At 47.6% G+C, this 12856-nt stretch overlaps 1 protein-coding gene across 3 annotated transcripts in view; it reads right to left on the bottom strand.

The window, feature by feature from the left end:
• The window catches only part of WASF2 (WASP family member 2), a 136857-nt gene that overhangs the window by 21384 nt on the left and 102617 nt on the right, over positions 1–12856 (bottom strand). For all 3 annotated transcript variants that reach the window (XM_063954693.1, XM_063954692.1, XM_063954694.1), the window contains exons 2-5: positions 11644–11774; positions 10942–11076; positions 10581–10734; positions 4186–4303 (exon numbers count right to left, since the gene is read on the bottom strand). In XM_063954693.1, the coding sequence (XP_063810763.1) occupies positions 4186–4303; positions 10581–10734; positions 10942–11076; positions 11644–11773 (537 nt within the window). In that variant the 5' untranslated portion in view covers position 11774. The remainder of the gene's footprint in view (positions 1–4185; positions 4304–10580; positions 10735–10941; positions 11077–11643; positions 11775–12856) is intronic.

Here is a 12856-nt window from a genome sequence, read left to right as displayed (position 1 = left end):
AGCTTCAGGATATTTATGAGAAGTGATGTCTCCAGGCTTGACCATAAGCTCTGGAAATTCCTTCCCTGTGTGACTGCTCCCCAGCCTCGCAGGCTGGCATCCGTGGTCACCAGGACCCAGTCCTGAATGTGCGGCCTTCTAGAAGATGAGCACTCTGCAACCACCACAGGAGAGACACCCTTGTGCTTGGTGACAGGGTTATCCGCTGATGCATCTGAAGATGCGACCCGGACCATTTGTCCAGCAGGTCCCACTGGAAAGTTCTTGCGTGGAATCTGCCGAATGGGATTGCTTCGTAGGAAGCCACCATTTATTCCCAGAACCATTTCATTGATGTACTGAGACTTGGCTCGGTTATAGGAGGTTCCCGACTAGCTCGGATAACTCCCTGACTTTCTCCTCCGGGAGAAACACCTTTTTCTGGACTGTGTCCAGGATCATCCCTAGGAACAGAAGACGAGTTGTCGGAATCAGCTGCGATTTTGGAATATTGAGAATCCAATCGTGCTGCCGCAACACTACCTGAGATAGTGCTACACCGACCTCCAACTGTTCCCTGGATCTTACCCTTATCAGGGAATCGTCCAAGTAAGGGATAACTAAAATTCCCTTCCTTCGAAGGAGTATCATCATTTCGGCCATTACCTTGGTAAAGACCCAGGGTGCCGTGGACCATCCATACGGCAGCGTCTGAAACTGATAGTGACAGTTCTGTACCATAAACCTGAGGTACCCTTGGTGAGAAGGGTAATTGGGACATGAAGGTAAGCATCCATGATGTCCCGAGACATCATGTAGTCCCTTCTTCCAGGTTCGCAATCACTGCTCTGAGTGACTCAATCTTGAATTTGAACCTCCGTATGTAAGTGTTCAAGATTTTAGATTTAGAATCGGTCTCACCGAGCCGTCCGGCTTCGGTACCACAACAGTGTGGAATAATACCCCGTTCCCTGTTGCAGGAGGGGTATCTTGATTATCACCTGCTGGGAATACAGCTTGTGAATGGCTTCCAAAACTGCCTCCCTGTCAGAAGGAGACATCGGTAAAGCCGACTTTAGGAAACGGCGAGGGGGAGACGTCTCGAATTCCAATTTGTACCCCTGAGATATCACCTGAAGGAACCAGGGGTCTACTTGCGAGTGAGCCCACTGCGCGCTGAAATTCATTGAAACGGGCCCCCACCGTGCCTGATTCTGCTTGTAAAGCCCCAGCGTCATACTGAGGGCTTGGCAGAGGCGGGAGAGGGCTTCTGTTCCTGGGAACTGGCTGATTTTTGCAGCCTTTTTCCTCTCCCTCTGTCACGGGGCAGAAATGAGGAACCTTTTGCCCGCTTGCCCACGAAAAGACTGCGCCTGATAATACGGCGTCTTCTTATGTTGAGAGGCGACCTGGGGTACAAACGTGGATTTCCCAGCTGTTGCCGTGGCCACCAGGTCTGAAAGACCGACCCCAAATAACTCCTCCCCTTAATAAGGCAATACTTCCAAATGCCGTTTGGAATCCGCATCACCTGACCACTGTCGTGTCCATAACCCTCTACTGGCAGAAATGGACAACGCACTTAGACCAGTCGGCAAATATTCCGCTGTGCATCATGCATATATAGAAATGCATCTTTTAAATGCTCTATAGGCAATAATATACTGTCCCTATCTAGGGTATCAATATTTTCAGTCAGGGAATCCGACCACGCCAACCCAGCACTGCACATCCAGGCTGAGGCGATTGCTGGTCGCAGTATAACACCAGTATGTGTGTAAATACATTTTAGGATACCCTCCTGCTTTCTATCAGCAGGATCCTTAAGGGCGGCCATCTCAGGAGAGGGTAGAGCCCTTGTTCTTATAAGCGTGTGAGCGCTTTATCCACCCTAGGGGGTGTTTCCCAACGCACCCTAACCTCTGGCGGGAAAGGATATAATGCCAACAACATTTTAGAAATTATCATTTGTTATCGGGGGAAACCCACGCATCATCACACACCTCATTTAATTTCTCAGATTCAGGAAAACTACAGGTAGTTTTTCCTCACCGAACATAATACCCCTTTTTGGTGGTACTCGTATTATCAGAAATGTGTAAAAACATTTTTCATTGCCTCAATCATGTAACGTGTGGCCCTACTGGAAGTCACATTTGTCTCTTCACCGTCGACACTGGAGTCAGTATCCGTGTCGGCGTCTATATCTGCCATCTGAGGTAACGGGCGCTTTAGAGCCCCTGACGGCCTATGAGACGTCTGGACAGGCACAAGCTGAGTAGCCGGCTGTCTCATGTCAACCACTGTCTTTTATACAGAGCTGACACTGTCACGTAATTCCTTCCAACAGTTCATCCACTCAGGTGTCGACCCCCTAGGGGGTGACATCACTATTACAGGCAATCTGCTCCGTCTCCACATAATTTTTCTCCTCATACATGTCGACACAAACGTACCGACACACAGCACACACACAGGGAATGCTCTGATAGAGGACAGGACCCCACTAGCCCTTTGGGGAGACAGAGGGAGAGTTTGCCAGCACACACCAGAGCGCTATATATATATATATATATATATATATATATATATATATATATACAGGGATAACCTTATATAAGTGTTTTTCCCTTTATAGCTGCTGTATTGTTTATACTGCGCCTAATTAGTGCCCCCCTCTCTTTTTTAACCCTTTCTGTAGTGTAGTGACTGCAGGGGAGAGCCAGGGAGCTTCCCTCCAACGGAGCTGTGAGGGAAAATGGCGCCAGTGTGCTGAGGAGATAGGCTCCGCCCCTTCTCGGCGGCCTTATCTCCCGTTTTTCTGTGTATTCTGGCAGGGGTTAAATTCATCCATATAGCCCAGGAGCTATATGTGATGCATTTTTTGCCATCCAAGGTGTTTTTATTGCGTCTCAGGGCGCCCCCCCCCCAGCGCCCTGCACCCTCAGTGACCGGAGTGTGAAGTGTGCTGAGAGCAATGGCGCACAGCTGCAGTGCTGTGCGCTACCTTGTTGAAGACAGGACGTCTTCTGCCGCCGATTTTCAGGACCTCTTCTGTCTTCTGGCTCTGTAAGGGGGCCGGCGGCGCGGCTCTGGGACCTATCCATGGCTGGGCCTGTGATCGGTCCCTCTGGAGCTAATGTCCAGTAGCCTAAGAAGCCCAATCCCCTCTGCACGCAGGTGAGTTCGCTTCTTCTCCCCTTAGTCCCTCGATGCAGTGAGCCTGTTGCCAGCAGGTCTCACTGAACATAAAAAACCTAAAACTAAACTTTTCACTAAGCAGCTCAGGAGAGCCACCTAGTGTGCACCCTTCTCGTTCGGGCACAAAAATCTAACTGAGGCTTGGAGGAGGGTCATGGGGGGAGGAGCCAGTGCACACCAGGTAGTTCTAAAGCTTTACTTTTGTGCCCAGTCTCCTGCGGAGCCGCTATTCCCCATGGTCCTTACGGAGTCCCCAGCATCCACTTAGGACGTTAGAGAAATGTCTTGTTACATTCCATGTTCAGATACCAGCATGAATAATAAGCGTATAAAATATTGCTACATAAAATACAGTATTTCAAGAAAGTAAATGAATAGCATGCTACATAAAGATGAACATGGATTAATCATGTCTGAATTATTCCTGATAAAATAAAAAAAACAACCCTGGATCTATGGATCTCACAGTGATAATTTGATTGGGTCTCCAGTCTTTCCATAAGTTTAATTATTTTTAATATCATGTAATTGACTTGGAATGACAAAAAAAATTCTAATTTTTGTTCACCTTTTAGGACATCTCCCCTTTAATAAACGTACCAATCAATGATTGTATGCCCAAAACTGCAATGAAGTCAAAGCGAACAAAATAAGCTATCTCTGGCACTAAAACTCTGCAGCCTTCTATATAGCTTTGTTCAATTCAGTTCCACCTAAAAGAAAGCTATGCATATTACCACTTTGTTTCGCGTCAGGCATTAATGCATAAGCCGATCAGGGCACAAGCTCCGAGCTACCGGATACACCTCGGATCCACTTGAGCTGAATTGTGTCTGATTGCAATCAGATGTTGATTGTGAGTGCAGGTCATTTTGGACCCCTACACTTAGCGATTTAAGTTTAAGCTGGTTTTATACGACCAAACTGCCAATTTCTGAGGTTCTGAATGTCATCATGTATGGGCAGATTTATGGGTTTACTCTGGAGCTGCAGCAGTTTTCTCACCCTATGTTTACGTTTTTCTTTCATAATATCCTTGGTGTCTTGCAACATCTTTTCCTTCCAGAGATCAAAGAAATATGAGGGGTCAGTATAAAACTTCAAGGCCTCTTTCCCATCATCCCTGTAAGACATAAGAAGAGTTGTTCATGAAAATAACAAGTTTTATGGTAAGAATTTACCTTTGTTAAAACTCTTTCTGCGAGGTACACTGGACTCCACAAGGAATGGACAATGGGGTGTAGAGTAGGATCTTGATCCGAGGCACCAACAGGCTCAAAGCTTTGACTGTTCCCAGAATGCATAGCGCCGCCTCCTACATCACCCCGCCTCCCTGCACAGGATCTCAGTTTTTAGTTAACCAGTCGAATGCAGTAGCAGGAAAAGAGACGACAACGGTTAGTAGCCACAACACCGCATTTTCACGACAGGAGACGTGTCAGCGGCTAATGCCATACCAACCCAAAGAAGCATAGTGCGTCAGGGTGGGCGCCTTGTGGAGCCCAGTGTACCTCGCAGAAAGAGTTTTAACAAAGGTAAGTTCTTACCATAAAACTCGTTTTCTGCTGCGGGGTACACTGGGCTCCACAAGGAATGGACAATGGGGATGTCCTAAAGCAGTTCCTTATGGGAGGGGACGCACTGTAGCGGGCACAAGAACCCGGCGTCCAAAGGAAGCATCTTGGGAATCGGCAGTATCGAAGGCATAGAACCTTATGAACGTGTTCACGGAGGACCGCGTAGCCGCCTTGCACAATTGTTCAAGGGTCGCACCACGTTGGCCCGCCCAAGAAGGTCCAACAGACCGAGTAGAATGGGCCTTAATGTGATCAGGAGCAGAGAGACCAGCCTTCACATAAGCATGTGCAATCACCATTCTAATCCATCTGGCCAGAGTTTGCTTGTGAGCAGGCCAGCCCATTTTGTGAAACCCAAACACAACAAAAAGAGAATCAGATTTCCTAATAGGAGCAGTTCTCTTCACATAGATACGGAGAGCCCGTAACACATCCAAAGACCGCTCTTTGGGAGACAGATTAGGAGAAACAAGTGCCGGAACTGCAATCTCATTATTAAGGTGGAACGAAGAAACCACCTTAGGTAGATAGCCGGGACGAGTCCTAAGAACTGCCCGGTCACGGTGAAATATCAGATATGGGGAACTACAGGACAAGGCACCCAAATCCGACACTCTTCTAGCTGAAGCGATAGCCAGCAGAAACACTACCTTAAGGGAAAGCCACTTAAGGTCAGCTGAACCAAGAGGTTCAAACGGAGACTCTTGTAACGCCTCCAAAACCACCGCAAGTCCCAAGGAGCCACAGGCGGGACATAGGGAGGTTGGATACACAACACGCCCTGAGTAAAGGTATGCACATCAGGTAAGGTCGCAATTTTTCTCTGAAACCACACCGACAAGGCAGATATTTGAACCTTGAGGGAGGCCAGACGCAGGCCTAAGTCCAGGCCCTGCTGAAGAAACGCTAACAACTTGGCTATACTAAACTTGGAAGCGTCATAATTGTTAGATGCGCACCAAACAAAGTAAGAATGCCAGACCCTATAGTAAATCCGAGCCGAAGCCGGTTTCCGGGCCCGCAACATAGTTTGAATGACCGCCTCAGAAAACCCTTTAGCCCTTAAGACTGAAGCTTCAAGAGCCACGCCGTCAAAGACAGCCGGGCTAGGTCCTGGTAGACACAGGGGCCCTGAATGAGGAGGTCTGGGCGTTGTGGAAGTAGAATTGTACGCTCTGACGATAGGCCTTGCAGGTCTGAGAACCAGTGCTGTCTGTGCCACGCTGGAGCTATGAGAAGCAGAATTCCTTTTTCTTGCTTGAACTTCCGAACTACCCTGGGCAGGAGTGACACCGGAGGGAACACGTACGGCAGCAGAAACCTCCACGGTACCGCCAGCGCATCCACGAATGCTGCTTGAGGATCCCTTGTCCTTGCTCCGAAGACCGGAACCTTGTGATTGTGTTGAGACGCCATCAGATCTACGTCTGGAAGGCCCCACCTTTCCACTAGGACTTGAAACACTTCTAGATGGAGGCCCCACTCGCCGGCATGCACGTCCTGACGACTGAGAAAGTCCGCTTCCCAATTCAGGACTCCCGGAATGAATATTGCCGATATGGCCGGTAGATGGCGTTCTGCCCACTGTAGAATCCGTGAAACTTCCTTCATTGCTAGGCGGCTTCGAGTGCTGCCTTGATGATTTATGCAAGCCACTGTGGTGGTGTTGTCCGACTGTACTTGAACAGGACGGTTCTGAATTTAATGCTGGGCTAGGTTCAAGGCATTGAAGACCGCCCGCAACTCCAGAATATTGATCGAGAGGAGGGACTCCTCCTTGGTCCACCGCCCCTGAAGGGAGTGTTGCTCCAGCACTGCGCTCCAACCTCTTAGACTGGCATCTGTCGTCAACAGGACCCAGTCGGATATCCAGAAGGGAAGGCCCCTGCACAGTTGTTGGTCCCGGAGCCACAAGAGCAGCGACAGACGGACCTCTGGAGTCAATGAGATCATTTGAGACCTGATGCGGTGAGGCAGGCCGTCCCACTTGGCAAGAATCAGCCTCTGGAGAGGGCGAGAGTGAAATTGAGCGTACTCCATCATGTCGAATGCTGACACCATGAGGGCCAGCACCTGCATCGCCGAACGTATCGACACTTGCGGACGAGATAGGAAGCAACGAATCCTGTCCTGAGGTTTCAGGACTTTCTCCTGAGACAGGAACAACCGCTGGTTGTGAGTGTCCAATAGTGCTCCCAGATGCACCATGCTCTGAGCAGGGATCAGGGATGACTTCTTCCAGTTGATGAGCCACCCGTGGGCTTGCAGAAACCGGACCGTCACATCTAGATGACGCAGGAGATGTTCTGGGGAATTTGCCAGGATTAACAAGGCGTCCAAATACGGCAGTATCCTGTCCCCTTGACGGCGGAGTACCACCGTCATCACCGCCATGACTTTTGTAAAGACTCGCGGAGCTGTTGTTAAACCAAAAGGTAACGCCCGAAACTGGTAATGGCAGTTGCCAATCGCAAATCTCAGGTATTGCTGATGAGACAATGCTATAGGAATATGCAGGTAAGCATCCTGTATATCCAGGGAGACCATGAAGTCCCCAGGTTCCAAGGCCAGAACTATAGAGCGAAGGGTTTCCATCCGGAACTTGGAAACCTTCACAAACCTGTTCAATGCCTTGAGGTTGAGAATGGGCCGGGAGGACCCATTCGGTTTCGGGACTAGAAACAGCGGAGAATAGTACCCCCGGCCCCTCTGTGCAAGAGGCACCTGTACTACGACTCCTGTATCCACGAGGGTCTGTACCACCGAATGTAGAGTGTTTGCCTTTGTCTTGTCCAACGGGACATCTGTCTGGCAAAATCGATGAGGGGGTCGGTTTTTGAAGGCTATGGCGTAACCTCGAGTGACGACTTCCCGTACCCAGGCATCTGAAGTTGTCTTCAACCATTCCTGGGTATACCCTAGAAGCCGGCCCCCCACCCTGGGATCCCCCAGAGGGAGGCCCGCCCCGTCATGCGGCAGGCTTATCTGTCTTGGAAGCTGGCTGACTGGCCGCCCAGGCTCTTTTGGGCTTTGGCTTACCAGGTTTGGAAGTGCGGGCCTGCTTGTTGTACGCCTGACCTTTTGCTTTACCTGAAGGACGAAAGGGGCGAAAGGAAGTACCTTTAGCCTTCGACACAGAAGGAACAGTACTTGGCAGACAGGCAGTTTTGGCAGTAGCCAAGTCAGCCACAATCTTATTTAAATTCTCCCCAAACAGAATATCTCCCTTAAAAGGGAGCACCTCCAGGGTTTTTCTAGAGTCCAGATCCACAGACCAGGATCTCAGCCACAATATCCGGCGAGACAGGACTGACGTAGTAGAGGCCTTGGCTGCCAGGATACCGGCATCAGAAGCCGCCTCTTTAATATAACGAGAAGCTGTGACAATATAAGACAAGCATTGTCTAGCATGGTCAGAGGAGATTTCAGCATCTAATGGCCTCTGCAGCCAAGTAGCTGCAATAGTGGGCCTTTGTGCAGCACCCATGAGGGTGTAAAATCGCTTTCAGACAACCCTCCAACTGTTTATCCGTAGGCTCTTTTAGAGACTTGATGGTGGTGACCGGTAGGGCTGAGGAAACCACCATCCTAGCCACATGCGAGTCCACTGGAGGAGGCGTTTCCCATTTCTTAGACAGCTCCGGCGCGAGGTAAAACTTGTTTAATCACCTTCTGACGCTTGAACCTATCTGGTTTCTTAGGAGGAACGGATGGCTCGGGATCATTCGTAATCTGCAGAATTAAGTTAATAGCCTCCAAAAGATCAGGAACATCCACATGTGAACCACCCTCCCCATCAGCCGTATCGGAGTCAGAACCTGTGGGGTCAGTGTAAGTGCCGTCTTCATCCGATGAGGTGTCAGTAGCAGCAGTGGATTGTGAGGAGACAAGCGCTCGCTTAGAGGACCCCTTGGACGTAGGCGAGCGACGGTCAGACTTTTTAGTAGTCAGGGACTGGTTCAACTTCTTTATTTGAGCAGATAAATCGTCCGCCCATGGCGGATTAGCTGCAGGGACCACAAACTGTTGCACCAGCATTGGGGGTCCCATAGGGGGTGTTAGTTTATGAACTAGCATATGCAGAAGCGTGGAAAAAGCGGCCCACGGCGGGTCGTTATTTGCCCCTGTTGCCACCATCCCACTGGGGGTCAAGGAGCCCCCAGAACCAGAGCCCAAAGCTGCTATATTCTCCTCATAGGAGTCTGTGGCCTCAGCAACACCGGCAGTGTGTTCAGCCCCAGAACAGTTACCCTAAGAAGCAGACATGATATAACTTGCAGTATCAGGTAACACAGTACAATTTGTCAGCAGCACAATACCTCTAACCCAAACCCCTGCGCAGTGTAGTCAGCACCAGCAGAGATATGGTGACTAAATCACAGAGAAAAATACGTAATACAGTATATCTTTGTGAAAATTCTATATTAGATAAAACCTGACGCACCAAGCCCCCTCAGGTTATAGAATATAGGGATAGCAGGTTGAGTGAAAGACACGAAATGGACACCACTCAGCTATCAAATGCACACACAAATAGTCAGTCTGTACAATGCAGAGGTTATTACTAACAATAATACTGCACTGGACTAGCTTACACAGCTATATGACAATAGATGTAACAGTTACAGTACACAGTAAGAACTGGATGTATATCACAGGGTAATTGTACTAGGAAACCCTGACTAAGTGCACTCTTTCTTAACGAACACTGACTAAAAAAGGCAGGTAGAATACTTAAGTGTCTTGTAAAGTCACAGCACTGACAACCAGGTGGCTTTACATAGGAGGATTTGCCCAAGCATTCCCAGGAACAGTGAGCTGAGGGATAATGGCGCCGCAGACACTGCCAGGGAGTGAGGGAGAGACATATATGCAGCTCCAGGGCGGGAACATTTGCAGAAAATGGCGCGCTGGGGGAGGGGCTTCAGGTCCAAGCTCAATCCCCCTGCTGGCAAAACCACCGGGTACTGCGGGCTCTAATAAAACTGTTTATAGAGAAAACCTGACCTGTCCCATGCCCTGGTGATCTAGTGGGATCACCTGTATCACCACAGTGTCCACCGCCAGTGCGCGCGGCCCGCCTCCCACTGACCGCGCCGGATCGCGATAAAGACCGGGTCCCGCAAGCGGGACCCACTTACTATCTCCCGAAGCGCGGCCACGCGATCCCGGAGAGCCCCCGATGTGTGTGCCTGACAAGAAGAAAACCGGAGCCTCCTGCTTTAGTTACCCGGCAACCAGGGCTCGGGAGTGTATAGCGCCGCTGGGGAGAGCTGGAGCTGCAGCAGTGAATGTCCACTGACATGTAACACTGCTGCTGCCCTTGAAGTCTTCACTTTTTTCCTCAGAAAAAAAGCTCTTCTTAGGGCTGCCTGGAGCAGCCCCTCTGTTATGTGCCTGCTACTGCAGCACCAACTACAAAACGGAGATCCTGTGCAGGGAGGCGGGGTGATATAGGAGGCGGTGCTATGCATTCTGGGAACAGAAAGCTTTGAGCTTGTTGGTGCCGCGGATCAAGATCCTACTCTACACCCCATTGTCCATTCCTTGTAGAGCCCAGTGTACCCCGCAGCAGAAAATACAAAAGTTTCCACTCTCTTATGCACACATTGGGGCAGATGTATTAAGCCTGGAGAAGGGATAAAGAAGTGATAAGTGCAAGGTGATAACGCACCAGCCAATCATTGCGGATTTGAAAGACGACCGATAGGAGCTGACTGGCTGGTGCGTTATCACCTTGCACTTATCACTTCTCCGGGCTCAATACATCTGCCCCATTACACCTCTACACAGGCAAAGCAACCTTCCTACTTTCTCACCTACCTATAAGGAGACAGGATGTTGAGTGGCGGCGGCATGTTACATGTGATGTAGGTTTCACAAACTGGAACAGATAGAGAGTCGCGTACAAACAGCTGCTGATCTTGCAAGGTATTACTGTGGAACGCTTTTCTTGTATTTATGCCCTGTAGAGAAACTGGAAACAAAGGCAGAAGCCTGTCAATGACTATCCTGAGGGCTTCACATTGGTGCAGATTTTAAGCTGAAATCACATCTATATGGATAACATGCATGATCATCTGAGAAGTACACTGTTCAAACTGGGTACTGAATACAGTTATGGGGGAACGCTGATGCTTTTACACTTCTACATTATGTACAGGTATCTTCCCAAAATACTTACCCTCCTCCTCTTTAGGATCCAGCTGGGTCACTTTGACCTGTAGCTTCTCCACTCTCTCACCCAGTGTTCCCACACGCTCAGCAAACAGACTTGCTTCAGTGAACAATTCTCCAAATATATCCTCTGCATAGCGACCTGAAAGAGAGTGTTATTACAAGGGAGTTAAAAAGCATACAGGTAAAACTAAGCGGCAGAAGCATAAAAAAGGGAGACCAAAGTGAGGAGTGACGCAATGAAGGAGAAAGTAGAGCGTATAGAGCTATCAGGCAAACTCCTGTTCCGTTTCCCTCTTTCTTGTGACTAGTCATACTCTCAGTGCAGGTTCAAACTATAATCCAGAAAACTCTAGCCCTTTAATACTTTAGAAAGCAATGTAATGCTTCTGTATTGACAGGAGGTTTTTCAACTTCTCTAATGCTAGAAGACCTCTGTATTCTAACATGGATTTATCGAATTCCAATTGTCAAATAAAGTCATACATTATATAATCCAGCACCTTCAATGATTAAAAAATAAAAACAAAAAAGTCTGTGCTGCGACAGTACATAAACTGTTGTTATCTTTTTCCCAGCAGATTATGCCCATTATCTACTCAAGATTCTCCATTAATCACTGTAGTTTTCATTTTCCCTCTCTGTCCCAAACCATCACCAACTCTTGATCACTGCTCCTATCCCTCCGTCACCTGACAATGTCACTCACTCAGACTTCCAAGCTGGCGGATGACATTGGACAAGCTAAGGTTGGTCATGCATTCCAGTTCACTGCGGACATTTGGAAGTTTCTGCCGGCACAGATAGCGCGGCTCAATGTAGCGAGCGACCAGCGGCATTCTAGAAGGATTAACAAAGTTGACAATCAGCAGATACATAGATAAATATATATCCACTTTACAACAGTGAAGGAAAAACCTCTCATAAATCATGCTATTTGTAAACATTGGAAGGATAATACATGCAGGGAATTGTATGTCCGTGTTAGGCTTTACATTACATTTAACTTTGGTTGAAAAATAAAAAAAAGCATTTGTTATATATAACACAAATCTAATATAAAAAATGTCACAAATATACACGCCGGACATGAGCAGTTAAAACCAAGTAGCAACAAGTTAAATTGGCACTATGTTCAAATCTGATGATAGAAGACTACACACCTCCTAATATGTAATAAAACAGCTAGATACACTATGTAGTACAGGTTGAGTATCCCATATCCAAATATTCCAAAATACGGAATTTTTTGAGTGAGACTGAGATAGTGAAACCTTTGTTTTCTGTAGCTCAATGTACACAAACTTTGTTTAATACACAAAAGAATTAAAAATATTGTATTAAATTACCTTCAGGCTGTGTGTGTAATGTGTATATGAAACATAAATGAATTGGGTGAATGTACACACACTTTGTTTAATGCACAAAGTTATTAAAAATATTGGCTAAAATGACCTTCAGGCTGTGTGTATAAGGTGTATATGAAACATAAATGCATTCTGTGCTTAGATTTAGGTCCCATCACCATGATATCTCATTATGGTATGCAATCATTCCAAAATACGGAAAAATCCCATATCCAAAATACCTCTGGTCCCAAGCATTTTGGATAAGGGATACTCAGCCTGTACTTTAATGTACATTACTGGTCAAAGGTTATTTTATTCCTAGTTTTGGATTGAAATTTAAGCAATGCAGGTCCAAGGAATAACCTATAATGGCACAAAAGGTACACTACTAGAGGTGAAAAAAAAAAAAGTTTTATTTATCAACAACTGAAAAGTAATGTTAGTCTGCTGGAAATTCTGGAGTCTGGAAGGTCTTCTGCCCAACAAATCGTAATTTTAAGTCTTTGACTCATCACGCAGGGTTTCGTACAGTCAAGAAGGTGAAAGGATGGTTCGTGTGTGTGTGGTTTATTT

Source organism: Pseudophryne corroboree, chromosome 2, assembly GCF_028390025.1.
Source record: "Pseudophryne corroboree isolate aPseCor3 chromosome 2, aPseCor3.hap2, whole genome shotgun sequence".
Lineage (NCBI taxonomy): Eukaryota > Metazoa > Chordata > Amphibia > Anura > Myobatrachidae > Pseudophryne > Pseudophryne corroboree.
Note: the sequence above shows the minus strand (reverse complement) of the source record. Positions and strands in the feature narration are given on the sequence as shown.